This window comes from Sarcophilus harrisii, chromosome 3, assembly GCF_902635505.1.
Source record: "Sarcophilus harrisii chromosome 3, mSarHar1.11, whole genome shotgun sequence".
Lineage (NCBI taxonomy): Eukaryota > Metazoa > Chordata > Mammalia > Dasyuromorphia > Dasyuridae > Sarcophilus > Sarcophilus harrisii.
The window spans coordinates 502,976,145-503,003,238 of record NC_045428.1 but is presented as its reverse complement, the minus strand read 5'-3'; the positions used below and the strand labels follow the sequence as shown (position 1 = coordinate 503,003,238).

The following is a 27,094-nucleotide window of genomic DNA, read 5'->3' as shown; positions in this document are numbered from 1 at the left end:
TTCTCTTTTCTCCTTTTCTATATACACATAGCCACCCTGAAAAATCATTGTTTGAACTATTATAATGGCCTCTGCTTTCAGTGTCTCTCTCCTCCAATTCATCCTCTGTACAATTACCAAAATATTCCTCCCAAGAAACAGCTCTAGCTCTACCAATCTCCTGCTCGGAAGCCTTCAGTGGCTCCCTGTTACTTAGCTCCTTAATTTTCAATGCTTCCCATAATGTTTCTAGCCTATCTTTCTAGGTTTCTTTCTTATCACTTCCCTTCACAGTCTCTACTTCCCAACCAAACTGGACTTCTTTGCTAGAGACTCAAATCCTACCACTCTAATTCCATCTCCTCCCATCCCACTGTTCGTGCTTGGAGCCCTCCTCCTCCTCACCTTGAATCTCATAATCTTATCTTCCTTCGAGATCAAGATCAGAAGTTACTTCTCTCTCTTGAAGCCTCCATGATGCCTCAAATGCTTGTGCTTTCTCCCCCCCCCAAATAATCAAACAACATGCTTTATCTGAATAGATTGTACAGAACCTAGAATCTTTGGGGACAGTTGCTGGTTATCTTTTGTCTTTGGACCCTCACTGACCAGCCCAGTGACTTGTACACAAAAGGCAATTAGTAAATCTTTGTTCAATTGAATTGAATGAAGCAGGAGCTATGCTAAAGGCGAGGGCAGCTGGTATGACCTCATAGTGGGGGAAGAAGATGAGGGGAAAGAAGGAAACATAGGGAATGAGAGACAATGATGGCTGAGATAATTTGGAGGCAAAACTTTGATCCAGGATTGGAACACTCTATAACCTCACCCAAAGATACTCCCCTCCAACTCCCCAACCAAGGGATGATGTGTGAGACCGAGAGAAGAGATAGACTCAAGGAATCTACACTGGCCCCACTATAAAATTAAAGAGTAATCATGGCCCCCTTTCACCAGCCCTGTCCCCATTCTGCCCACCCTCAGGGCCCGGTTCTTACCAGGATGGTGGCCACAACGCCTCCGGCTTCCTTGTCCACCAGTGGAACTACCAGCACTGGGAGGGTAAGGGCAGAGAGAGGATAGTGAGAAGGAAATCACTAAAAGAAGAATCAGAATAAGCAGATAAAGGATAAACACAAGGAAAAGGGTGAGATAAACACAGAAAGAGATAGCCAGAGACACCAGGAATCACACACAGGAGAAACACAAACACAGACCAAATAACCCTGGGGGCCAAAGGAGGGAGACAGGGCCATGGTACCAAGGGAAGAAAACACGGCATCTGTATTGCTTCAGGGCTTTAAAGTGCGACCTTCACAAGGGCCCTGGGAAGGGGCCAAGGCAAGTACGAGTATCTCCATTTTGCAGATGACAAAACTGAGGCCCCAATCCAGGAAATGATCCATCCCAAGCAAACATAGATAAAAAGCAAGAAGCCAGACTTCTGACTTACTTTTCCAAGACATTCAGAAGAAAGAAATGTAAAAATAAAGGGAGAAAAAAGGGACAATTGAGAGAAGAGACAGACAGATGAGAGAGACAAAGAGAGGGAGAAGGAGAGAAACAGACAGACAGGCAGAGACAGAGAGAGGAGGGAGGGAAGGGGAAGAGGGAAAGAGGAGAGAGAGAGGGAGGGAAATTACAGGGAGGAAGGGAAGGAAAGGGACAGAGGGACAGAGACAGAAACAGAGAGAGACACATACAGAGAAGAGAGACAGAGAGACAGAAAGAGACAGAGACAGAGAAAGAGACAGAGAAAGAGAGAGACAGAAAGAGACAGAGGGAGAGAGAGAGAGAGAGAGAGAGAGAGAGAGAGAGAGAGAGAAACACAAGGAGGGAGGGAAAGAGGAAGGGAAAGAGAGGGAGGGAAGGAGAGGGACAGAAAGACAGAGACAGAGAGAGAGGCAGAGAGGGACAGAGACAGAGAAAGAAACACAGAGAGAGAGAGAGACAGAGACAGAGAGAAGTAGACAGACAGCAAGAGGATGAGAGGCAGACATGGACAAGGTCAGAAAGGAATTCAGACAAGGAGATAGGTGACCAGGACAGCAAGAGACAGAGACAAGCAGCCCCTGCCAGTCCAGGTTGGGTCTGGGCATTACCTTGTCTGTCAGGAGCCAGTGGGGCAGTCAGCCCCGTCAGCACTTTCTCTGGCAAATCTGAGGGGCCCAGCCCACCGCAGCTCTGCCGCTCCCAGGCCTGGACAGCATCTCTGAGATAAAAACAAGACCCCATCAGCTGAACTCTAGATTACAGGCTCACAGTTAGCCAGGGACCCTGCTCCCCAATTCCTCTCGTCATCTTTAATAATAGCTAGCATTTATATAGCACAAATTTAGAGTTGGGGAAGCATATGTTATAAATGTTAAGGTATATTTGTGTATGTGAAGCAAAGTACTTTACATATGTTATCCCATCTGTTTCCTCACCAAAACCCTGGGAGATCGATGAATAATTACCTTTATTTTACAGACAAGGAAACTGAGGCAGAGAAAAGTTAAGCACCTTACCTAGGATCACACAGCTATTAAGTATTTGAGGCAGGAATTGAATTCAGAATTTCTGACTAAAAATCTAGATTCTTTCTATCCATTGTACTACTTGAGGAACTAAAATTTTTTTCATGTCATCTCAATCTTCCTCAACATACCTGTAATGGTAGGTGCTATTATTACTTCTCTTTTACAGATGAGGAAACTGAGGCAGAGAAAAATGAAATCTCCTGCCATTGTAATACATCTATTAAGTGATTACAGCAGGAGTGCAACTCAAATCTTCCTAACTCCATGTTCATCACTCCATCCACAGTGTTGTCTAGCTGCCTCATTGCATCTGCTCTGAATGGACCAGTGAAATGGATAATCCATGTTCTCCTTCCAAATACTCAACATTTCTTTAGATCCACCCCTTTCACTGTGTATTAGACTTTTCTCTTCTCTCCCTGATCGGTCTCTTTTTGAGAAAAAAACCGAGAAAGTAAAAGAAAAAAAGTGGAAAACATAGATAATCCACAAATGGGCAGAAGGGAGTCCATTTGTAAGAGTAGCTGTAGAATAATTACAATAATAACAAATACAATAATAACTCCAGGATTGTTGTGTGGATCAAATGAGATTAATATTTGCACAAAGTAGATGCTTGATAAAGTTAGTTACTTAAGTTGGAACACTCCTGGAGGACATAAAGGGTATAATATTATCTCCTATTTTGCAAATGAAGAAGATAGCATATTATAATCTCCAGTTCTATAGCTGATGCAACAGAAAAGACTTGTTCAAGATGTCAAAGCTTGTGTCAGAATGTACCAGCTCAGAGTCACTCTGAGATCTTCAAACCTCCATTTTGGAGCCACAAAAATGTGTGTTGAGAGCGTACTTCCTGGGCTACATCAGAAGAAAGTAGGACACAGAAAGAGGCAGCCATTTTCTGAAGGTCACACAGCAATCCTGAAGCTGAACTAGCTTCTGGATGCAATTAAAAACAGTTCTTTCAATTAATTGTTCATCTAATTCAACTAACATTTCCTGCCACCTGCTAAATGCCAGATCCTGGAAAGGAGGAGGGGGGGGGGGTGGAGGAGGAGAGACCCAGGCCCTGCCCTCAAGGAGCTTACAGTCTTCAAAGACAGTATTTGCCCTCAGGGAGCTTATAGTGTTCAAAGACAATATTTCCAGGCTCCACTCTAGGTACCGTAGGATGAACAAAAAAGAGTAATGACTAAATCCTGAGTCAGTCTGATATTTCATTTCTAATCTATTCTATCTCATGACAAATTTCTTATAATGACCTTCCCCTGATGAATTATTTCTGAATCCTAACAATTTCCTAACCACTAGCACTGCCCCTAGATGGAAGGGCCCCCGAGGAGGCAGCGGGCCCCTCCTCGCTGTAGAACTTTGTGCAGAGGCTGGATGACCACGTGGCTACATTAGAGATTCCCTCTTCCACTACACCTGCTGGAGGTGGCCTCCAAGGGGCCCTGCAGCTCGGAGATCCCATACATACCGGCAGCATTATTAGCACACGGTTCCCAGGTGAATAAGTAGCCTGTTTATGGAGGACAGAGAAACTTAGAGCCAAGAAGAGTTGGGTTCATGTCCCATCTCTGACATACTGGCTGTGTGACTGATGCTGGCAAATCACTTAACCCTCTGTGCTCAGGGCTCCGCTATGAGACTATATTGCTTTTCTTAACCCCTTGGTGCTCAGGGCTACTCTATGAGATTCTATATTATTCAGAAGGTGAGGACCTATGTAGGTGGAAAGAGTTTCTTTTTCTTTTTTTATTTTATTATTATAGCTTTTTATTTACAAGATATATGCATGGGTAATTTTACAGCATTGACAATTGCCAAACCTTTTGTTCCAGTTTTTCCCCTCCTTCCCCCAGATGGCAGGTTGACCAATATATGTTAAATATGTTAAAAGTTAAATACAATATAAGTATACATGTCCAAACAGTCATTTTACTGTACAAAAAGAATTGGACTTTGAAATAACATACAATTAGCCTGTGAAGGAAATAAAAAATGCAGGCGGACAAAAATAGAGGGTGGAAGGAGTTTCTTAACCCCTTGGTGCTCAGGGCAACTCTATGAGACTCTACATTGCTCAGAAGGTGGGGACCTATATGGGTAGAAGGAGTTTTATCTCCTGGGCCTTCCCTCGTCCAGGGAAATCACAGTTGCAAGTCTAGTCTCTTGCAAATAAACAACGATACTGCATTTCCCATGTGTTCTCCTAGGTCATAACTGTCCCAGTGAAACAAGCTCTCCCCTTCTCGATTTAGAGATGAGCCCATAAGTTAAATGACTTGTCAGTCTCTGCAACAGGAAGCAATCTTAGGTTCCCAGGTTCCAAGTGGCTAGTTCTATGCCCCTCTGTAAATAAGAGAGAAAGAGCAAGGAAGGAGCGGAACATGATCTCTCAAGGGCATGTGGCAGGGGCAAAAATAAGAGGAAGGTTCTCAAGGTTAGGGGTGTTGGATCTGTGAGTGCAGGGAGTTGGGCAAAGTCAGAGGTCAGTAATATCCAAAGGATTGTGTGAAATTTTGAAATTATTATTAGGAATGGGGTGATTCGGGTCAGTTCCAATAGACTTGTGATGGAAGGAGCCAAATTCATCTGGAGAGTGTTCTATCTGGACTGAATATGGACCACAACATAGAATTTTCACTCTTTTTGTTATTGTTTGCTTGCTTTCTATTTTCTTTCTCATTTTTTTCTTTGTGATCTGATTTTTCTTGTGCAGAATGGTAAATGTGGAAATATGTATAGAAGAATCGTACATGTTTAACATATATTGGATAACTTGTTGTCTAGGGGAGGGGGGAGGGGAGGGAGAGAAATTTGAAACACAAGATTTTGCAAGTGGGAATGATGAAAACTATTTTTGCATATATTTTGAAAATAAAAAGCTATTATTTAAAAAAAAATAAAGTTATTGTTAGGACAAAACCATGAAAACAAAGGACTGGATGGACCTTAGGAAAAAAGAGCCAGATGCCCAGGAAGCTGATGGGAGTCAGGCTGGAATACCTAGTGCAAGGTTCTTTAGGTCAATCAGGGCTCTCTGTGGGTTAGGTTGGGCAAGAAGGTATTCTGGCAAGAGATGAGGTTTGAGCTGTACATTAAGATTCAGAGAGTCCTATCAAAAGATCTGTGAATTTAGTGCTGATAAGACCCTCTGATGTCATCTGATCCAACTTTCTCATTTAACAGATGAGGAAATTGAGGCTCATAAAAACCAAGTGATTTGCCTAAAATCACACAGGTAGCTAATGGCAGAATCAGTATTTGAACCAGACCCTAAACCCAAACACAATGCCTTGTCTACCATAACCTTTTCAGAAAACATTTTTTTAAAAACATGTTCAATTCTTCTATGTGTATTATATATATATATATATATATATATATATGGATGCAGATGGCTTTTTCTATCACAAATCCATTGGAATTGGCCTGAATTATCTCACTGTTAAAAGAGTCACGTCCTTCAGAATTGACCATCATATAATCTTCTTCTTGCTATATACAATGTTTTCTTGGTGTTCTATTCACTTCACTCAGCATCACGTAAGTCTCTCCAAGCCACTCTGTATTCATCCTGCTGGTCGTTTCTTACAGAACAATAATATTCCATAACATTCATATACCACAATTTACCCAACCATTTTCTAATTGATGGGCATCTATTCAATTTCCAGCTTCTAGCCACTACAAAAAGGGCTGCCACAAACATTTTGGCACATACAGGTCCCTTTCCCTTCTTTAGGATCTCTTTGGGGTATAAGCCTAGTAGTAGCACTGCTGGGTCAATCTCTAGAATGGTTGGATCAGTTCACAACTCCACTAACAATGCATCAGTGTCCCAGTTTTCCCACATCCCCTCCAACGTTCATCATTATCTTTTCCTGTCATCTTAGCCAATCTGACAGGTGTGTAGTGGTATCACAGAGTTGTCTTAATTTGCATTTCTCTGATCAATAATGATTTAGAGCATATCTATATGATTGTAAATGGTTTCAATTTCTTTATCTAAAAATTGTCTGTTCGTATCCTTTGACCATTTATCAACTGGAAAATGATTTGAATTCAGAAAGTATTTCTGCTGAGAGGAGTCACCGTCACCATCAGACAAAGTACCAGGAAGTCAGGGAAAGTACCATGATGTGTGAAATTCTGAGCAAGATGGGGAGATGAGTCAGATGTGATCTGGGCCCTGAAGAGACTGGCCCAGCCACTGCCACAGCACAAGGGGGAGAGAAGGTCGCGGCAAAATTAGAACTACAAATGCCAAGGGCAAAATCATGGAGGGCTTTGAACAAGGGGGGCAAGAGCAGGAGGACTCTGAATGCCAGGGACAAGCTCACAAAGAGCCTCGAATGCCAGGGCCAAGATCAGAGCGGCCCATGAATGCCAAGGACAAGTGTGTGGCAAGCCTCCGATGCCAGGAACAGGATTAGGGAGAGTCTCGGTGCCAGCCCGAGGAGTTTGGACTCGGCGAAGCAGGCAGGGGAGGGGGAGCTGCTGAGTCCCTGGCCACCTCTCCCTCTGCAGCGCCTGCTGGCTCACCTCCTGCTTAATTACCCAGCCAATCTTTCGCCAAATGTCACTCCCTGATGATTAATTGTCCTAGCGCCCCCCTCTCTCCAGGCCTCCTCCACTTAATTAGGTTTATAGAAATCACTTTGCCCTGAGTGGGATGGAAGCCAAGGGAGCGCAGGAGGGGGGCCGGTCCTGGAGCTGGCAGGGAGAGCAAAGGGGGACCTGGCAAAGGTCAGGCAAGGAGGAGGAGGGCGGGTGCGAGCCTCGAGCAGGGATGTGGGGCCCAGCCGGGAGAGGAAGCTGGGCCCGAGAGGATGAAGGGCCTGTCATCCAGCGGCTCTGGCAGCTTCCCCGGCCCGGCCACCCCATGTCTGCTCCAGGCTTGGCGGGGACCACGCCAGAGGCAGCCTTCCCTGCACCCCCAGGCCATCCCTTAATCTGCCAGAGTTAGGGATTCTGCCCTGCGGGTTCCCTGGCCTGGGGGTCCCTGATCTCAGAACAAGGAGGATGAAGGAAGACTGGGGCCAGGAGGGGGAGGGAGCAATCCTCTCCGGGTCCGGACTTTGGGCCCGGGAGGGGGGGGAACTGGGCTGAGGGGGAAAGGTGGGGCTCCCCGCGGAACCCACCCAAAGGGAGAATCCGGGGAGTCGGTAATCCCCTACTCGGCCACAAGGTGGTGCTGTTCAATCTACATTGCTGAAGAGGGAAGTCAGGTTTCTCCCCTGGCCCACCCAAGACCTTGCTAAGTAAGGGGTCTGACCTCAGCCGCTCCCTTCCCTTCTTCCCTCTTTAAAGCCGAGGGCTCATTCTCAGGCTCTTCTCTAACCACATTCTGCACAACGCGTTCTTAACCTTTTTTTGTTGTTGTTGAAGCCTTTTATTTTCAAAACATGCGCATGGATAATTTTTCAACACTGACCCCTGCAAAACCTTGTGTTCTAAATTTTCCCTCCTTCCCTCCACCCCCTCCAGATGGCAAGTAACCCAATGTATGTTAAACATGTTAAAATATACTCTTCGCCTTTTTTTCCACGTCATGGACAGTCTGACGAAACCTACAAAGCCCTTCTCAGAATCCTGTTTTTAAATGCATAAAAATAAAATACACAGAATACAAAGAAACCAATTATACTGAAGGGCAGTTATAAAGCATTTTTAAACAATCAAGTACAAACAGGTCTTTATCTACTTTGCTAAGTCCACCCCCACAGTTCTACATTCCCCTCACTGAATCCCCTATTGCCTTCACTTAAAACCTCCCAAACCTCTAATTATTCCCCTCTACTCCTTCCTTCTCTTAGGTCCAGGGCTCTTTTCCAGGTTAACTTCTCTCCTCCCTCTATAAATTCTCCATAAGTATTGTCTCAGTCATCCTCCTATCTTCCATCTTCACTTGAAATCCCAACCTTGAGCTCAAATTCAGAGAAAAGAAATGAAACAGTTCTTAGAATACAGAATATCAGATCATCAATTTCAAAGGTTCTTAACTCGGAGTTCCCAGGATAGATTTCAGCAAATCCATAAACTTGAACTGGAAAAAATACATCTTTATTTTCACTGAAACTCTAACTGAAATACAGCATTTCCTTCAATTATTTAATTTTTTTTCTGATAAGGAGGCCACAGACTTCACCAGACTGCCAAAAGAAGCCGCAACACCAAAAAAAGAATTAAGAACCCCTGGTCTAATCCAAACTTGTCCTTTAAAAGAAAGAAAATGATTCAGGGAAGGAAAGGGAAGAGTCTTGCCCGAGTTCTCAGAGATAATTCCATCCCAAGCCTCTCTCTACAAGCTCTACATTTGCATCTCCCATTCCCTTTTTTTCAGTCATCTCTCTGCAAGGAGCTCATACTTGTTCCTTCTCTTGTCTAAACCGGGCTCTGCCACCCACTTCTGGCCCCCAGATGGTCTCTGGGTCCTCCTTCTCAACATCCTTCTCCCAGTCTCATCTCTCCTTGCTCCCCTGAACACCCCAGTGCCAGCTGTCCCAGGGAGTGGGTTGGTCAATGATTCATGTCTCTGGAGGTCTCTTCTCAGCCCCAGAGCGGCCAGAGTCTGCTCAACCAAAGACAGAGACAGATGGAAGCGACAAAAGAGAGAGAAAACACACATCTTTGATGAGAGTTCTCAGCCTTTAACAACTATTTGTTTTAGTGGGTGGAAGAGAATAGGGGAGGGAACAGTTCAAGCTTCTGTGGAGAATGACCATCCCCTCACTAACCTGGCATTGTTCTTAATGAGCTCCCATCCATTCCCCTCAGTGAATGACTGCATCATCTTCACTAATGCCCTGAATATCCTGAGCCTATACTCAGCCTGCACCTTCCAAGTTCCTTCCTCATCTTCATCCCTGAGCTCCCATCACCTTTGTGGAGCCCCTCACTGAACTGACACATCCCATCCCGAAGTTACTATCCCCATTACTCATCCAAGGTATTTAGATACTGGGCACATCATCAGTGGAAATCAATATGAAGATCCCAGAAATCTAAAGCCTGGATATTCTTAAGAACTCCCTGTCTCATCAGAGAATAAACAAAAAGGAACAGACTAACTACAGCAGAAAAGGAATGAGGTTCCACTCCAGTGAAGGATTTCACAATTTTTATCCTGAGAAGACCCCTGAAGGGGTAAATTAAGGCTTATTTAAAGCTCAAGAAACCTATGCCTTTGAAATGGAGGTGGACCCTTTTTTCAAGTTGGGGATTTTCATGTTCTAAAAGTTCAAAATGAGTCATTAGTGTAAAAGAGAGACAGGAAAAGCTATCCCTCTTCTGGCTGTATGAAAATGGCCATAGCATCCAGAAGTAAAGAAGAAAGAGTTCCGCTGTCCTCTGCCCTGGGTCAGTCCTGGGACCTCACCACATTGACAAACTGCAGGCAGTGCAGGGAGAACCAGGAGAGGAATATGAGCTCATTTGTCAGATATAGGGGAGTCATCTGGGTTGGATTAGAAGATGCCAAGGTCCTTTCTAACTCCAAATGTTGAGATGCTGTGAGGAACAGGAACCAGGCCATAAAAAGATGCACGGAAAGAACTGGGGATATTTAGCCTAAAGAAGGAAATATGGTGGGGGGAGGGTCACAATGGTGATGGCTCTCTGTGCATCTTCAGGGCTAGCTAGATGAAGATTTATTCAACTTTACCTCAGAGAGCAGCCCAAGGAACAGAGATGGAAGGAAAGGAGATTTTATCTCCTTTGATATCACAACTATCCAACAACTGGGAATGTGCTTTATGCTTGGGATGCCTTGTTCCATTCAGGATTCCCTTTAGATTGATTCTCTGATTTCCTGATTTCCTCCCCACACCAACTGTGTTACTTCTCCTGGTGAAAAATTATTTTGTATTTACTTTGAGTAGATTCCCTGATATGTATACAAATGGCTGCCTCCTTTTCCAGCAGAATTTAAGCTCCTGGAGAACAGGTACTGACGTATTTTACCCCCAGAACTTCATATAGCGTATATTTGTTGATCTTAGTTGAATTTGGCTTAGAGTCATAGAGCTAGAGCTGGAAAGGATCTCAGATACCATCTAATCCAATCCCCTCTTTTTAATAATGAGCATGTTGAAGCCCAGGGAAATTAAATAACTTGCCATAGATGCTCAGAGGTCCTTCCCAATCTGAGATCCCCATGATCCTGGGATGTGAGGAGAAAGTGAGCAAAATCCCTGAAAATCACATCTCTCCCTCAGAGTAAGGGCTCTCAGAGGGCAAGGGTCATTTCTCCTCCCTAGATCTAGGAATCTCCAAGGAAAGGGCCTTATTCTCCTGTGAGCTGGGGTCCAGGGAGGAGGCCCATCCTCTGCCCTTCCCCACTTCCCCTGGGCCTTATCTCTCTTTATGGCCCTGCCACCACTTCACACCTGCCCCTGTTTGTAGGCCATCCAGGGTTTCCTGGAGGAACAGGCCCTGTGCCAATGCACTCATCCTTCTGGCATCTTGCCCAGCCACAGTAGCCTCCAGGGCTGGTCCTTGAACCAGGGCTTATAACATCTCTTCTTTTTCCTGGCCTTCCCTTCCTCCCACTTATGCCAAAGATGGACTGGCCCGGACACTTCCTCATGCTCTTTGAAGCATCTCGCTCCCTTTCTTTCTTTCTCCTCCTACTTCAATTCTTTCTCCTCTGATTCACCCTATCCAGCCCACATACTCCTTTCAGTCCCTACGACACTTTCAGCTTCAACAGTTGTGTAATTTTTTTTCTCCCTGAGTACTTGCTAGGTATGAGCTCTTCAGCCAAGTCCTATCGATTCTACCTCCTTACTATTTCTGGCACCCTTCCCCCTTCTCTCTTACTCCCTTAGAGTCATTCTAGGTTATGCCATCATCTCTCACCTGAACTCCAATTTTTTCCCCTCTCTCATCTAATTCCTGTTCATTAACGTTTAGGAGTTCCCTATTACCTACAGGATAATGACAAATTCTGATCCTGACACTCAAGGCCTTCATGGTCTGGCCCCAACCAACTTTTCCAGGCTCAACTTTACTCCTATCCATCCATCCATCCATCCATCCTCCATTCTGTATTCTAGTCAGACTGAACTGTCCACTCTTCTGATTTCATCCTGCTCTCTCCATCCCCTAGTCATTTTTTCTGGGATATCTTCTCTCCAAATTTCTACCTTTGAAGATCCTCCTCCTTCCATCAAGGCTCAGCTTAGACACTCTGCCCTCCGGGAAATCTTCTTATCCTCTCCCACACAATCCTCCTCTCCAATTGAAAGGAATCTGTGCTCCTAGAATTTTTCACAGGGCACTCTATCTGATACCTTTTGTCACAGTTATTTGTATAACACATCCTGTCCTTTCCACTGGGATTAGAAGCTCCTAGAAGGCAGGCTCAATCCCATTTTTCATCGTTGCATCCACTCTTGTGGATATATACATCACCCTGTATCTAGTAGACCTTTGTAGATATGTGCATTCTTCCCCATTGCTTAAGGAAAGCATTATGGTACTGTATTCAGAGGATCTGGGTTCAAATTCTGTAGTTAGACATTAATAGAGACAGCAAAGTAGAAGCTGAGAGAGTATGAGGTAGACTTGAGAGTCAATATGTCCTCAGAAACTTACTAGCTGGTTGAGCCTGAGCAAGTCATTTAATTTTTGTTTGCCTCAATTTGTAAAATTAGGATAGTAATAGCACCTACCTTGCAGGATTCCTGTGAGGATTAAATAAGGTAACATTTGTAAAACTGCTTAGCCCAGTAGGAACTTAATAAATGCTTATTTCCTTTTCTCTCCCTTTCCCTTATTATATATGTGATTTTAGACAAGTTCTTTGGCTTTCCTATCCTTACATTAGATTTATGATCCTAAATATCTGTTCAAGACTCAGATAAGAGGAAGATGCTACAGCCCTGGATAGTCAGGTAGGAACACAGTCTATTCCCTGAATCTTGTCCTGCTAATAACCTGCTCCTTCCATATCTCCTCTTGTTGAAAACTTTTCTTCCCTTTGAGATCTAATTCAGATACCACTCTCTTGATGGATCCTTGTGTAACAGAAACAAAATGGTGGCCATGGAGTCAAGAGTGTTCAAATCCTTAGTTCCCTCCTCTCTAAAATGGAAACAAAAATATTCACAATAATTATCCCACATACGGTTATTATTATGTACCTTCAAAACCTATAGAAATGCATATTATTATTATCATCATCCCCTTTCCTAGACAGTGGCTCCTCCCTCCCCAGCCTTTCTCTCGACATATTTCATTGTCTTTCACTGGCACTGGGGATGTATATCTCAGCCAACTCCTATGCTGAGAGTAGAGCTCTGCCCTTCTTTATGTCTGTATATCTTCATTTCTGAGCATAATTCCCACTACATATCAGGGGCTTAACAAGTGAATACAGACCCCCATAAGCATTTGTTTGGGGGGGAGTAGATAGGAGGGCATCTCGGTGAGGTGAGGTCCATTCCACTGAGGGGAAATCTCCCGATCTGAGCCCAGATCTGTGCCATACCACCAAAAAGGTGAAACAGTCCCTCTCCTAAGGGAGATCACTATGGATGGGGAGGGAAGGAAATAAGCATTTATGTAGCACCTATTATGTCCAGGGCACTGTACTCAGCACTTTACAAATATTATCTCTTTTGATCTTTACAACAAGTCTGTTATTACAAATGCTTTTACAATTAAGGAAAGTGACATAAACAATGGTTAAGTGGCTCGTCCAGGTTCACATCTAAGTATCTGAGGTATCACCTGCCTCAGGTTAGGAAACCAAAACTCATAGTGAAACTTGCCAGAAAGAGGGCTGACTTGGGAGCCAGGGGACAGAACACAAAAGGTGGCTCCCACACCAAGCTCAAGGCAGTTCTTTTGCTGAGATAGCTTTTGGACTAAGTGTTTTTTGTACTTCTGTTTCTGTTTATGGTTCCTGCAAATCCTGTCCATCGTGTGCCTTTTTTATACAGTGAAATAAAAGCTCTCTCATCCTACATATGCTTTGGGTACCATCAGTACTTATATCAGAGCTGAGTCCCTCTCCTCTACTTCTCATTACTCACATTTCATGACACAAACCAAATGTAAGTGATGTTTAAATGGGACAATGAGTCAAAGGGAGAAAGGGACATTCTTAGCGTCATCCCCCAGGAGTGAACCTGGTCCATATGAACCTGGAGTCTTGAAAGGGTAGGAAGCTCTGTCACCACAATAATGGTTACTGTGGATAGGGAAAGCATTCCCAGACTAATCTCTTGGGGATTCTCTTCGGGATACCGAAGGCATTCTTGAGCCTAGGCAACGGGACATTTTTAGTTCACATACTGATTCTGCTTCTGGTTGGAATTCTGATCCTGAGCCTGACACTAGCTGTGGTACTTAAAACAAGTCATGAGACCTGAGTCTCACTTTTCCATTTATAAATTGATAGAGTTAAAATAAATGTTCTCTAAGATCCCTCACCACTTTAATGTTCAGTGATTCTAAGATTCTTATATTCTATGATCCAGCTCCAATGCATTTTTTCCAAGAGGCTTTGCCTGATCTCTCCAGCTAAACACAATTTCTCCTCTGTCTCTCTGTCTCTGTCTCTCCTCTCTTTGTTTTTCTTTCTTTCTCTCTTCCTCTCCCTCCCCCACCTCTTTCATCCTCTCTCTTTCCCCTCTCTCTGTGTTGTTCTCTCCCTCATATACTTGCACACCCTCTCTCTTTATTAAAATCATTTGTGTCTATGTCTTATCATCTCTATCAGATGAATCTTATGAGCTAGGGAACAAATTGCATCTAATCTTTGTACTTCCAGGGCCTGGGGCTTGGAGAAGATAACTGACATTCATATAGCATTCAATAATGTTTGGTAGTCACATTTAGTCACTTGAGCCCCAGAAAAATACTCTGAGGAAAATAACACCAATGAATCTGTAACATTTCCATTTTACAGATGAGAGAACTGAGGATCAGAAAGATTTGCTTGGAGCCACACAGCCATTAAGCGTCAAAAGGTAGAATCTTCCTTACTTCAGCTGCAACATGTTCTATCTATTGCTGCATAAACTTCTAGTTATCAATATATTCTTAATAAATATTTTAAATTTAATTCTGAAACTAAACAGTTCTAGTATTCTAATTAGCTTAGAGCATGATAGAATGCATCAGGGTTATCAATTTTCTAACCCCTCACAGGATTCTCAATGAGAGATAAAGAAGGTTTGAATTCAGATGGGAACTGCATTCTCTAATTCTAACATAATAAGATTATAACATTTGGGGTCACAAGATGAAGCAATGGAGAGAAAGCACTGGTCCTGGAGTCAGGAGCACCTGAGTTCAAACTTTACCTCTGACAATTGACACTAGCTGTGTGACCCTGGGCTAGTCCCCTAACCCCGATTCCCTTTCCATCTGTCTCCCCCTCCAAAATAATCATAACATAAAAGGAGTCTACCATTCTGTGATTACAGCCTTCTCCAAATTTAAAATTCTGTGATTCTAACTTCTAAGATTCTAATATTCTGTGCCATTATGATGCTAACATGAAAAATTCTAACATCATCATTCTGTGATTCTATGATTTTAACATTCTCACATTTTCAAATTCCATGATGCCAACATTCTGTGATTTTCACATTCTATAATTCCAAAGATCTAACATGATTCTAAAATTCAATGGCAAAGCAGAGGAAGCAGCATCTCAGAGGGAAAGGGTAATGATTAAAAACTTTTCAACTCCTACGAGAAACAGAAAAACACACAAGCTGGTGCCTCCTCCCACCTTCCATTCTCTTTTTCTGTATTACTGAATTCTAAGAAGAGATGTTCCTTTTCCTCCTACCTCCTGCTTTCACCAGCAAATATTGGGTATTTAACCCAAGTAGCAATACCTACTGTGCACCAGCCTTGGGTTTGAGGAAGCAAGAGTAGAGCTGAATTTTAGGGAGACAGTTCTGAGGCTGGGTGCTCCCCACATGGGATATGATCTTCCCTAATAAAAATCTAACATGGTACCTAGTGCCCAAGAGTGTTTATTGGTTTCTCTTTAAAAGTTTAATTAAACTCCCATGGTCATTAGCTCCATTTTAGCTAATAGAATCTGAGAAGGGACAGGTACTTATGCTTTCTTTTAAAAGTAAGTAGAAAAATGGAGAGTCAGATGAGTGGAAATGGAGAAGATCCTCTAGATTTTACTCAATGACTTACAGGAAGAGGGATTAAAATGCTAGCTAACTAATGATTACTAAGGCCAAAGGTTGGAAGCCTGGATTCACATTCTGCTTAGGATTCTTCTCTAAGAGTTTTGTGCTGATCTAATATCATAGCCTATTTCCAACTTTCTATGATTCTAACTTTCCACATTTTTTTTTTGCAGTTCTAACATCCTAAGACTTCAATATCCTGAAATGTTAATGATTTGTTGATTTTAAGTTTTCAACATTATGTGATTTTAGCCTATGTTATCTAACTTCCTAAGATCCTAAGATGCTATGCTCACAACTTAACTTGTATTCTAGTATTCTGCAATTCCAACTTTCTACTATTCAAAACTGTGATTCTAACTTGCAGCTGTCATATTTGTAGATTCAAATAATCTAAGATAAGAATAGTATCTTATTAAAAAATAGAAAGGGCCTACAATATATAGTTTACAAGAAACACATTTAAAGCAGAGTGATACATTTAGAGTAAAGGTAAAAGGCTGGAGCAGAATCTATTATGCTTCAGGCGAAGTAAAGCATGAGTAGGGTCTCAAAATCAGGGATAGCAGTCCTGATCTCAGATCAAGCAAAAGCAAAAACTGATCTAATTGAAAGAGATAAGGAAGGAAACTATATCTTGCTAAGATAATGAAATATTACCACTATTAAATATATATGCACCAAGTGGTATAGCATCAAAATTCTTAGAGGAGAAGATAAGAGCTGCAAGAAGAAATAGACAGCAAAACTATATTAGTAGTGGATCTCAACTTTGCTCTCTCAGAACTAGATAAATAGAACCACAAATAAATAAGAAAGAAGTTAAGGAGATAAATAGAATTTTAGAAAAGTTAGGTATGATAGATCTTTGGAAAAAATTGAACAGAGATAGAAAGGAGTACACTTTTTTTTCCTCGGCAGTTCATGGAACCTATATAAAAATTAACCTTATATTAGGTAGGGCATAAAGACCTCAAAATCAAATGCAGAAATAGAAAATGAATTTTTTCAGATCACAATACAATAAAAATTACATAAAATAAAAGGCCAGAGGAAAACAGACCAAAAATTAATTGGAAATCAAATTATCTTATTCTAAAGAATGAATGACAGAAACAATAAATCATAGACACAATAATTTCATCTAAGAAAATGACAACAATGAGACAACACACCAAAATTTGTGGGATGCAGCCAAAGTAATTATTAGAGGAGATTTTATATCTCTAGATGCTTACTTGCATAACATAGAGAAAGAAAAGATCAATGAATTGGGCTTGCAACTAAAAAAGCTAGAAAAAGAACAAATTAAAAATCTCCAATTAAATACCAAATTAGAAATTCTGAAAATAAAAGGGGAGATGGATGAAACTGAAAGTAAGAAAACTATTGAATTAATAAATAAAAATAAGTGTTGGTTTTATGGAAAAAACAACAAAATAGATAAATCTGTAGTTAATTTGATTAGAAAAAGGAAAGAGGAAAAATAAATTGTTAGTCTAAAAAATGAAAAGGGAGAACTTTGCACCAATGAAGAGGAAATTAGAGCAATAATTAGAAGTTATTTTGTCCAAATATATGTCAATAAATTTGATAATCTAAGTGAAATGGAGGAATACCTACAAAATATAGATTGTCCAGATTAACAGAAGAAGAAATAAATTGTTTAAATAGTCCCATTTTAGAAAAAGAAAAAGAATAAACTATTAATCAACTCCCTAAAAAATCTCCAGGGCCAGATGGATTTATATGTGAATTCTACCAAACGTTTAAAGAACAATTAATTCCAATATTATATAAACTATTTGAAAGAATAGGGCGAGAAGGAGTCCTACCTACCAAACACCATATATGGTGCTGATATGTAAACCAGGTAGGAAGAAAACAGAGAAAGAAAATTATAAACCAATTTCCCTAATGAATATTGATGCAAAAATTTTCAATTAAATATTAGCAAAGAGATCACAGAAAGTCATCCCCAGGATAATACACTATGAGCAAGTGGGATTTATAGCGGAGGCAGGGCTAGCCCAATATTAGGAAAACTATTAGCATAATTGTCTATTCAATAATCAAACTAATAAAATATGGTTATCTCAATAGATGCAAAAAAAGCATTTGTTAAAATCCAATACCCATTTCTATTAAAAAACACTAGAGAGTATAGGAATAAATGGAGTTTCCCTTAAAATGATCAGTAGCATTTATCTAAAACCATCATCAAACATCATATGTAATGGGGACAAACTAGAATTATTCCCAATAAGATCAGGGGTGAAACAAGTTTGCCCATTATCACCATTACTATTCAATATTGTATTAGAAATGTTAGCTTTGGCAATAAGAGAAGAAAATGAGATTAAAGGAATTAGAGTAGGTAATGAGGAAACCAAATTATCACTTTTTGCAGATGATATGATGGTATACTTAAAGAACCTAGAGAATCAACTAGAAAACTCCTCAAAACAATTCCCAACGTTAGCAAAATTGCAGGATACAAAATAAATCCATATAAATCATCAGCATTTTTATATATTACCAACAAAGTCCAGCAACAAGAGAAGAGAAATTCCATTTAAAATAATTGTAGATAATATGAAATATTTGGGAATCTATCTGCCAAGGCAAAGTCATGAACTATATGAACACAATTACAAAACACTTTTCATGCAAACAAAGTCACATTAATCAACTGGAAAAATATCAAGTGCTCATGGGTAGGACGAGCAAATATAATAAAAATGATAATACTGCCTAAATTAATCTACTGATTCAATACCATACCAATCAAATTCCCAAGAAATTATTTTACAGATCTAGAAAAAATAATAACAAAGTTCATCTGGAAGAAAAAAAGGTCAAGAATTTCAAGGGAATTAATGAAAAAAATGCAATTGAAGGTAGCCCATCTGTGCCAGATCTAAAACTATATTACAAATCAGCGATCATCAAAACCATTTGGTACTGGCTAAGAAATAGAATAGTCAATCAGTGGAATAGGTTAGGTTCACAGGACAAAATAGTCAATGCCTATAGGAATCTAGTGCTTGACAAACCCAAAGGCCCCAGTTTTGGGGATAAAAACTCAATATTTGACAAAAACTGTAGGGAAAATTGGAAACTAGTATGGCAAAAACTAGGCACTGACTCACATCTAACACCCTATCCCACGATAAGGTCACAATGGGTTCATGATTTAGACATAAAGAGTGATATTATAAGCAAATTGGAAGAACAAAATATAGTTTACCTCTCAGATCTGTGAAGAAGGCAGGAATTTGTGACCAAAGAAGAACTGGAGATCATTACTGAACACCAAATAGATAATTTTGATTATATTAAATTAAAAAAATTTGCACAAATGAAACTAATGCAGACAAGATCAGAAGGGAAGAAATAAATTGGGAAAACATTTTTACATTCAAGGATTCTGATAAAGCCTTCATTTCTAAAATACATAGAGAAAGGACTCAAATATGTAAGAACTCAAGCCATCCTCCAACTGATACATGGTCACAGAATATGAACAATTTTCAGATGAAAAAATAGAAACCATCTCTAGTTATATGAAAAAGGTGCTCTGAATCACTACTGATCAGAGAAATGCAAATTAAGACAACTCTAAGATACTACTACATACCTCTCAGATTGGCTAAGGTGACAAGAAAAGATAATGATAAATGTTGGAGGGAATTGGGAAAACTGGGATACTGATACATTGTTGGTGGAGTTGTGAATGGATCCAGCAATTCTGGAGAGCAATTTGGAACTATGTCCAAAGAATTATCAAACTATGCATACTCTTTGATCTAGCAGTGTCTCTACTGGGTTTATCTTTATATATCTTTAAGGAGGGAAAGGAACCCACATGAGTTTATTGCAGCCCTTTTTGTAGTAGCAAGAAAGTGGAAACTGAGTGGATGCCCATCAGTTGGAGAATGGCTGAATGTTATGTTATATGAATATTATGGAATATTATTGTTCTATAAGAAGGATCAGCAGGATGATTTTGGAGAGACCTGGAGAGACTCACATGAACTGATGTTAAGTGAAATGAGCAGAACCAGGAGATCATTGTACATGGCAACAAGAGGATTATATGATGATCAATTCTGATGGACATAACTCTTTCCAACAATGAAATGATTCAGACCAGTTCCAATAATCTTGTGATGATGACAGCCATCTACATCTAGAGAGAGGACTGTGGGAACTGAGTGTGAATCACAACATAGCATTTTCATTTCTTTTGTTGTTGTTTGCTTGAATTTTATTTTCTTTTTCATTTTTCTTTCTTTTTGATCAGATTTTTCTTGTGCAGCAAGATAACTGTATAAATATGTATGTCTATATTCAATTTACATATATTTTTACCATGTTTAACATATATTGGATTACTTGCCATCTAGGGGAGGGAGTGGGGGAAAGGGGAGAAATTGGAAGCTAAGGTTTTGTAAGAGTCAATGTTGAAAAACTAGCCTTGAGTATGTTTTGAAAATAAAAAGCTTCAATAAAAAATAAAACTAATTTGTACCTCAAAAAAATTAGGGAGGAGACTGAGAATAGATGAGGACTTACAAAAGTCTTCTGTACTCCATTATGAAGGTAGTCAAGTAATGACAAGTGCCAACCTCTCCCATAGGATAGATGACTCTGGCTGGTTGTGGGAACCCAGAGTATGAGACTCACCGGACTTTCCCCTCCTGGGGCAGATCGTGTGGGGGATCTGCACATACTAGCCGGGATTCTCCATCAAGCAGGTAAGTGTAGACGATTTCCTAGAGCAGAAAGAGTCTTGTGAGATTGGTAAATGGCAGCCTTTTCCAGCCTTCCACCTAGCTTGTATCCCCAGGGCATTTTTTCTTTTTTATTATTTTTATTTTCCTCAGTTACATGTAAAACATTTTTTTTGTTTATACATGTACATTCATTTTAAAAATATATTTCCATATGAATCATATTAGGAGAGGAAAATCTCAACAAAAGGGAAAAACTATAAGAAAAATAAAACAGAAGGAAAAAAGTAAACATAGTAAGTGTTGATCTACAGTCAGTCTCCATAGTTCTGTCTTTGGATGTAAATGGTGTTTTCTATCCAAAGTTTGTTAGAATCACCTTGGATCACAATTGCTGAGAAGAACCAAGTCTATCATAGTTGATCATTGCACAATCTTATTGTTGCTGTGTACAGTGTTTATCCTGATTCTGCTTGTTTCACTCACTATCAGTTCATGTAAACTTCTCCAGGCCTTTTTAAAATCACCTTGTTCAGCAGGGCCAGGAGATCATCATATACTTCAACAATAATACTATATGATGACCAATTCTGATGGACCTGGCTATCCTCAGCAATGAGATGAACCAAATCAGTTCCAATAGAGCAGTAATGAACTGAACCAGCTACACCCAGAGAAAGAACTCTGGGAGATGACTAAAAATCATTACATTGAATTCCCAATCTCTATATTTTTGCCCACCTGCATTTTTGATTTCCTTCACAGGTTAATTGTACACTATTTCAGAGTCCGATTCTTTTTGTACAGCAAAATAACGGTTTGATCATGTATACTTATTGTGTATCTAATTTATATTTTAATATATTTAACATCTACTGGTCATCCTGCCATCTGGGGGAGGGTATAGGGGGAAGGAGGGGGAAAACTGGAACAAGAGGTTTAGCAATTGTCAATGCTGTAAAGTCACCCATACATATAATCTGTAAATAAAAGGCTATTAAAATAATAAATAAATAAATAAAATCAGTTTGTTCATCGCTTTTTTATAGAACAATAATATTACATTACTTTTATATACCATAATTTATTCATCCATTCCCCAACTGATGGGCATCTACTCATTTTCTTTTTTTTGCTACCACAAAAAGGACTGCTACAAATATTTTTGCATATGTGAATCTATTTTCCTATTTTGTGATTTCTTTGGATATAGACCCAGTATCCCAGTGGCACTACTGGATCAAAGGGTATGCACAATTTGATAGTGAAGGCATTCTTTTTTTCATCACATTTCTAATTCATTATTTTTGATGCTATTTAAACCATTATTCTATTTGATTTCTTCCCTCATGCAAGTAGGAAGTTTTTGGCTGGGTCTTGTGCATATATTGGTATGTGGAAAAAGTTCAGAGCTGATTTTGTATATTGGGGAATCATCCACGTAAAGATGACAACTGAATCCACTGGAACTGAGCATTCATAGTGGAGCAAAAGAGACCCAAATGGAAAATGCCATCAGCATCCAGAGGGAACTATGGAGACTGAGTGTGGATTGAAGCATAGTATTTTCAACTTTTATTTTTTGCTTTTTTCTTTCTTGTGTTTTTTTCCCTTTTGGTCTGATTTTTCTTGGACAACATGACAAATATGGGAAAATGTTTAAAAGAATTGCACGTATCAGATTGCTTGCTTGTTACCTTAGAGAGATGGGAGGTAAGAGAAGAAGGGAAAAAATTAGAATTCAAAATCTTACAAAAGTGAATGTTGAGAACTATATTTACATGTATATGAAAAAATAAAATATGATTGAATATTTTAAAAGGAAAAAGAAAAGGGGTTCAAGAAGAAATTTAGAGGATGCCCACACTTCCTGGTTGGGAGACATGATCCTTGAGCAAAGGAGACTGAGAAGAAATGGTCACACTTATAGAAAAACAGAATACTGTCATAGAAACCAAAGGTTTTTGTATTTTATACTAGAGATAATTGGGAGCTACCTGCTTAGAAAATAGGAGAGTGACAAAGTTAGAGCTGAGTTTCAGGAATATGGTTTTGTGTGAGATACGGGTTGGAAATGGGAGAGACTAGAAGGTTAATCTCTATACCATTTGGGAAGCTACTACATAGAGGAGAGAGTATCCAGGAAACAAGAGTGTCCAGGAGAAGCAGGTGGTAAATGATGCCAGAAAGGTTTCATAAAATGAGGACTGAGAAAAGGCCACTGAATTGAAGAGTTAGGAAATCATCAGTAACCATGGAGAGAGCAATTTATCTGTGTTCGGGTAGGATTAAAAGCCAGATTACAAGGGAACTGAAAAGTGAATGGAAAAAAAATGTGGAATGTTTCAGGAATTCATGGGTCATCTTTCTGTAGGGAACTTTGACAATCTTCAAGATTCCCCTCTGTTCTAAAGTCTGTGATCTTATGTCCAAGACAAATTGTAGCACCCCAGGAAGCCTTCTCTCTCATCCTCCCCTTAGTCTAATATCTCTCTCTGTGTCTCTGTCTGTTTTTCTTCTTCTTCTTCTCTCTCTCCCCTCTCTGTTTATTTCTCTCTCTCTGTCTCTCTCATACTGTTTGTCTATGTCTCTCTCCCCCTCTGCTTCTCTCTCTGTCTCTCTCTCCTCCCTCTCTCCCTCCCTCTCCCCTCTGTCTCTGTCTCTCTCCTCTCTCTCTGTCTCTCTCTTCTCCCCCTCCCTCTCTCTCCCTCCTCCCTATCTCTCCCTCCTTCCTCCCTCTCTCTCTCTCTCTCTTCCTCTCTCTGTCTCTCTCTCTCCTCCCTCCCTCCTCCTCCTTCCCTCTCTCTTCATTCCCCCTCCTTCCCTTTCTCCCTCATGCTCCCCTCTCTCCCTTCTTCCGTTCCCTTCCCCAAGTTTCCTCCATTCTTAAGCTGCTTCTTAATTTCCCTGGCTTCCTTCAAGCCTCAGCCCACATCTTCTACAAAAAATCTTTCCTAACCCTGCCGCCCCCAGCAGCTAGTCTTCCTTCTGCTATTACTGCCCCTTTCCCCTCCTGTATGTACAATATTATTTCCATATTGCCTGCCCCATTAGAATGTACATTCCTTGAAGGTAGGCATTTTTTGGTACCTCTCTTTGTTATCTTCAGCACTGAGGGGCCTGATACATAGTAATTTTCCCCCCATAGATTGATTGACTGGCTGGATAACTGAAAGAGCTCTTGGATGGGGAATTAAAAGACCTGGCTTTGTTCTCAGCTCCGCCACTTGCTAGCTGTGTCACCTCGGGTACTTTCCTGCTCTTGGCCATATAAAATAATAAAATATAAAATGGGAATAATATATTTGTTCTCCCTGGAGGGTCATTATGATAAAATGCCTCGTCAATCTCCAAAAGCGACTGAAATGCCACTGCCGATTGCCTGCTTTGGGACATTTCTCCGTCTTTCTGCCTGTTTTCCTCCTTCCCTCCAATCCTTTCTTCCTCCCTCCTTCAGATTCTGCTCCCCCCTCCCCCCCATCCAACGCCCCCCGCTGGGTTAAAATTAGCCACATTTAGAGGAAGCTGTTTCATATGCATCAGCGAAGTCTGCATTCACAGGGAGGTTTGGGGACAATGCTTACTGATGAGGGCAGGTGCCAGGCTTCCAGCTCCTCTCCCCTCCCATGTATATCAAAGGGGCCAGTTCTCCCTCCCCTCCCTTCTCCCTTATTGTCCTTCTCTTGGGAGCCTCATAACTCAGGCCGTGGCAAGGGGGCTACAGTGTGGCTCAGGGATAGGGGCAGGCAACCTACCCTGAGCCCCCAAACCCAGTAAGTCAGGAACTCTTCATACTCTCCCTAAACTTGCCCTTTCTCCCTGTTTCCTGATTTCTGACACTGCCATGCTCCAAGCAACCAGAGCTTAGGATTCGAGACCTTAGAAATCATCCCAAAATGCGTATTGCACAGGTGACCTTAGGCAAGCCACTTAATTTCTCACCTGTACAATGAGGGGATAGGACTTGGTGGTCTTCCAGCTCTGTGATTTCTGATCTAATCTAATACCCTTTTACAGACGAGGAAAGTAGAAGATTTGTTCTAAGTTATAGAGATACCAAGTATTAAAATCAAGCCATCTCTCCTTCATAGCTGAGGATCAGTCAGTTGTCAGGTCCTGTTGATTCTCCTTCTATACTTTCAAATCCACCCGTAACAAAGAGGAGAAAGCACCAGATTAAAAGTCATAGGACAGTGACACAGGCCCTCATTAATTCTTACCTGGACTACTATAATAACCTAACCAGTTTCCCTGCTTGCAGTCCTCTCTAACCCACATCCTCCACAGGCTAATCAAGCAAGTTTCCTAATTCATTGCTCTGACTTTGCCACTCCCCTGCTCAAAAACCTTTAATGGATCACACTGACCATCAAAACCCCCTGCAAATTACTTTTCCTGGCATTCAAGACCTCCCATGGTCTAGCCTGATGAGAACTTTCTAGTCTTAAATGATGCTATTTACCTTCATGTAGTTCTAACTCAGCCAAATTGGACAATTTGTTGCTCCCCATTCTCATTCTATGTCTTTTCTACAATTTCTGTACCTGGAACGGACCCCCACTCTCCTTCCTGATCCTGCCTCCAGTCTCTTCCACCTTCTAAGCTCTTTGGGGGCAGGGGACATGTCTTTGTATTCCCAGAACTTAGTGTATAGAAGATACTTGTAAAATGCTTACTGATTGATCCAAGGTCCAGATCAGGTGTCACCTTCTCCCTGAAGCCTTCCTCGAGGAGATCTCCTTCAAACATCTCGTGTGTACCTTCTGCCTTTCCCTTGCCTTTATCTCATGCTTCCTTGTAATATAATTATTTGTGTACACAGTTCCAGTACTCAGCCCCATTATGCTGCAAGTTCCTTGAGAACTTGCCCCAGGTGGTACGTATCTGGACTTATTTCCAGGACCAGACAGAGAAAAGGTGTTTAATAAATGACTGCTGAATGGTGAATCGCAATGAATTGAAAAAATGAATGAACTGAATGGCTGAATGGAGCAAGCAAATGAATAAGCTCAGGCTGCAAATTGTCACACACATAGACAATCACACACACAGACACACACACATACACTTTCTATGGTAAGTTCTCTCTGAAGATTCTCTCCCACTCTGGACTCAGTTTCCCTTTCTGGTAACTACCAATAATCAGGCATAAATGAAACTGGCACAAGGACTTCTCAGGTACTTAGCGGAAGGAATTCTTCCTATGTGTTACACCAGATGGCTTGTGAGATCCCTCCCAATTCTGACGCTGATTCCACAATACTTACATTGTTCCAGCCCTGGGGTATTGTGGGGGAAAGTGCTTTGTAAGCCTTGTGTCAGTCTCACGGTGGGTCCTGTTGCTAAAATTATTACATAATATGCCCTCATAATCCAATCTCACCATTTTTCACATGTGGAAACTGAGACCCAGACAAGAGAAGAGTCTTCACCATAGTCACACAGAAAATCAATGGCAAGCCGAGGCTAGAAGCCAGGACTCCCAGCCAGGACTCCTTCTTCCTGCTTCCCTCCTTCTCTGCGCCCCGCCAGATGTGTCACCATCACCAGCCAGATGTCGTCTGATTCCCTTTCCTTTCCAGGACTGGTTTATTTTGGGTGTTGATGAGCCACCTCTTTCTTACTAATTTCACGCTCTACAGTATGGGCTCTAGTTAACCCCATCAGGATGGGCTGTAAACATTTCTGAGTCCTTGGGAGGGAGGCAGCCTCCAGCCTCTTGTGGAAGGTCTTTAAGATAGATCACTAGTCCAGCACCAGAAATAGATCACTTGCCCAGATACTGAGTGACTTTTGAATTCAGAGACTCTGGTATTCCGTGAGTTTGGGAAAGGGGAGAATTGAGAATAGGGAGAATCTCGGCTCCTTCTCTGGGCTTCATCTCTGAGGCCCTCTGTGCCCTGGGGGGCCCTGCTCTGTCTCTCCATCACACAGAGACAGGGTCTTCGCCATTCAGACTTTTTGGCATTTACCATTTATTCTGGAAAATAAAAACCCTTTCTTCCCATGCCTCAAACACACACACACACACACACAGACTGTGTGGCATTTGCCATCTCTTCTGGAACATAAAACCCATTTTCTCCCATTTCTCCAACACACACACACACCTGTCTAAAAATTAGGGTGGAGAATAGACTCAGAATCATACAGCCATAAAATGCCCTCTAATCATACAATCATAAAATGCTCAGAGGGCCTTAAAACATGAAACAGGATGTCCTTAGATACAGAACACAGAATGTTAGTCCTAAGAGAAGCTGGCTCTTACACTGAGTTCAATCTCTTTATTTAACTGGAAAACTGAGACATGAAGAGGAAAAGGAACATGACTAAGGAAAGGAAGTCAGTAGCCAATCATTGCCCTCTATCTCAGGGTAGGTGAGAGTGCCGGGTGGAATTTGGAGAGGTCAGGTTTTATGGAAAATGCTGAGCTGGTGGGTGTCAGGAGATCCGGGTTTTCATGGCAATTATGCCAGGGACTGGTTATGTGACGTTGGGGCAGTCCCTTCCCCTCCCCGGGCATCACATTCCAGCGGTGTAAAATGAGAGGGGCTTAATGGGCTGTAGAGGACGTTGGCTCTGACAGCTTGTTTATGTTCCCAAGACCCTTCTAAAGCTGACATCCAATGAGGTCTGCTCCAGCTCTGCCATCTATATTCTGGGTGTTTTAGGG

General features: G+C 41.2%; 1 protein-coding gene across 1 annotated transcript in view; it reads right to left on the bottom strand.

Moving 5' to 3' along the window:
* The window catches only part of PDE2A (phosphodiesterase 2A), a 177,208-nt gene that overhangs the window by 46,317 nt on the left and 103,797 nt on the right, over window positions 1-27,094 (bottom strand). The window contains exons 4-6 of the mRNA XM_031961505.1: window positions 20,372-20,460; window positions 2,082-2,191; window positions 978-1,033 (exon numbers count right to left, since the gene is read on the bottom strand). Of these exons, the coding sequence (XP_031817365.1) occupies window positions 978-1,033; window positions 2,082-2,191; window positions 20,372-20,460 (255 nt within the window). The remainder of the gene's footprint in view (window positions 1-977; window positions 1,034-2,081; window positions 2,192-20,371; window positions 20,461-27,094) is intronic.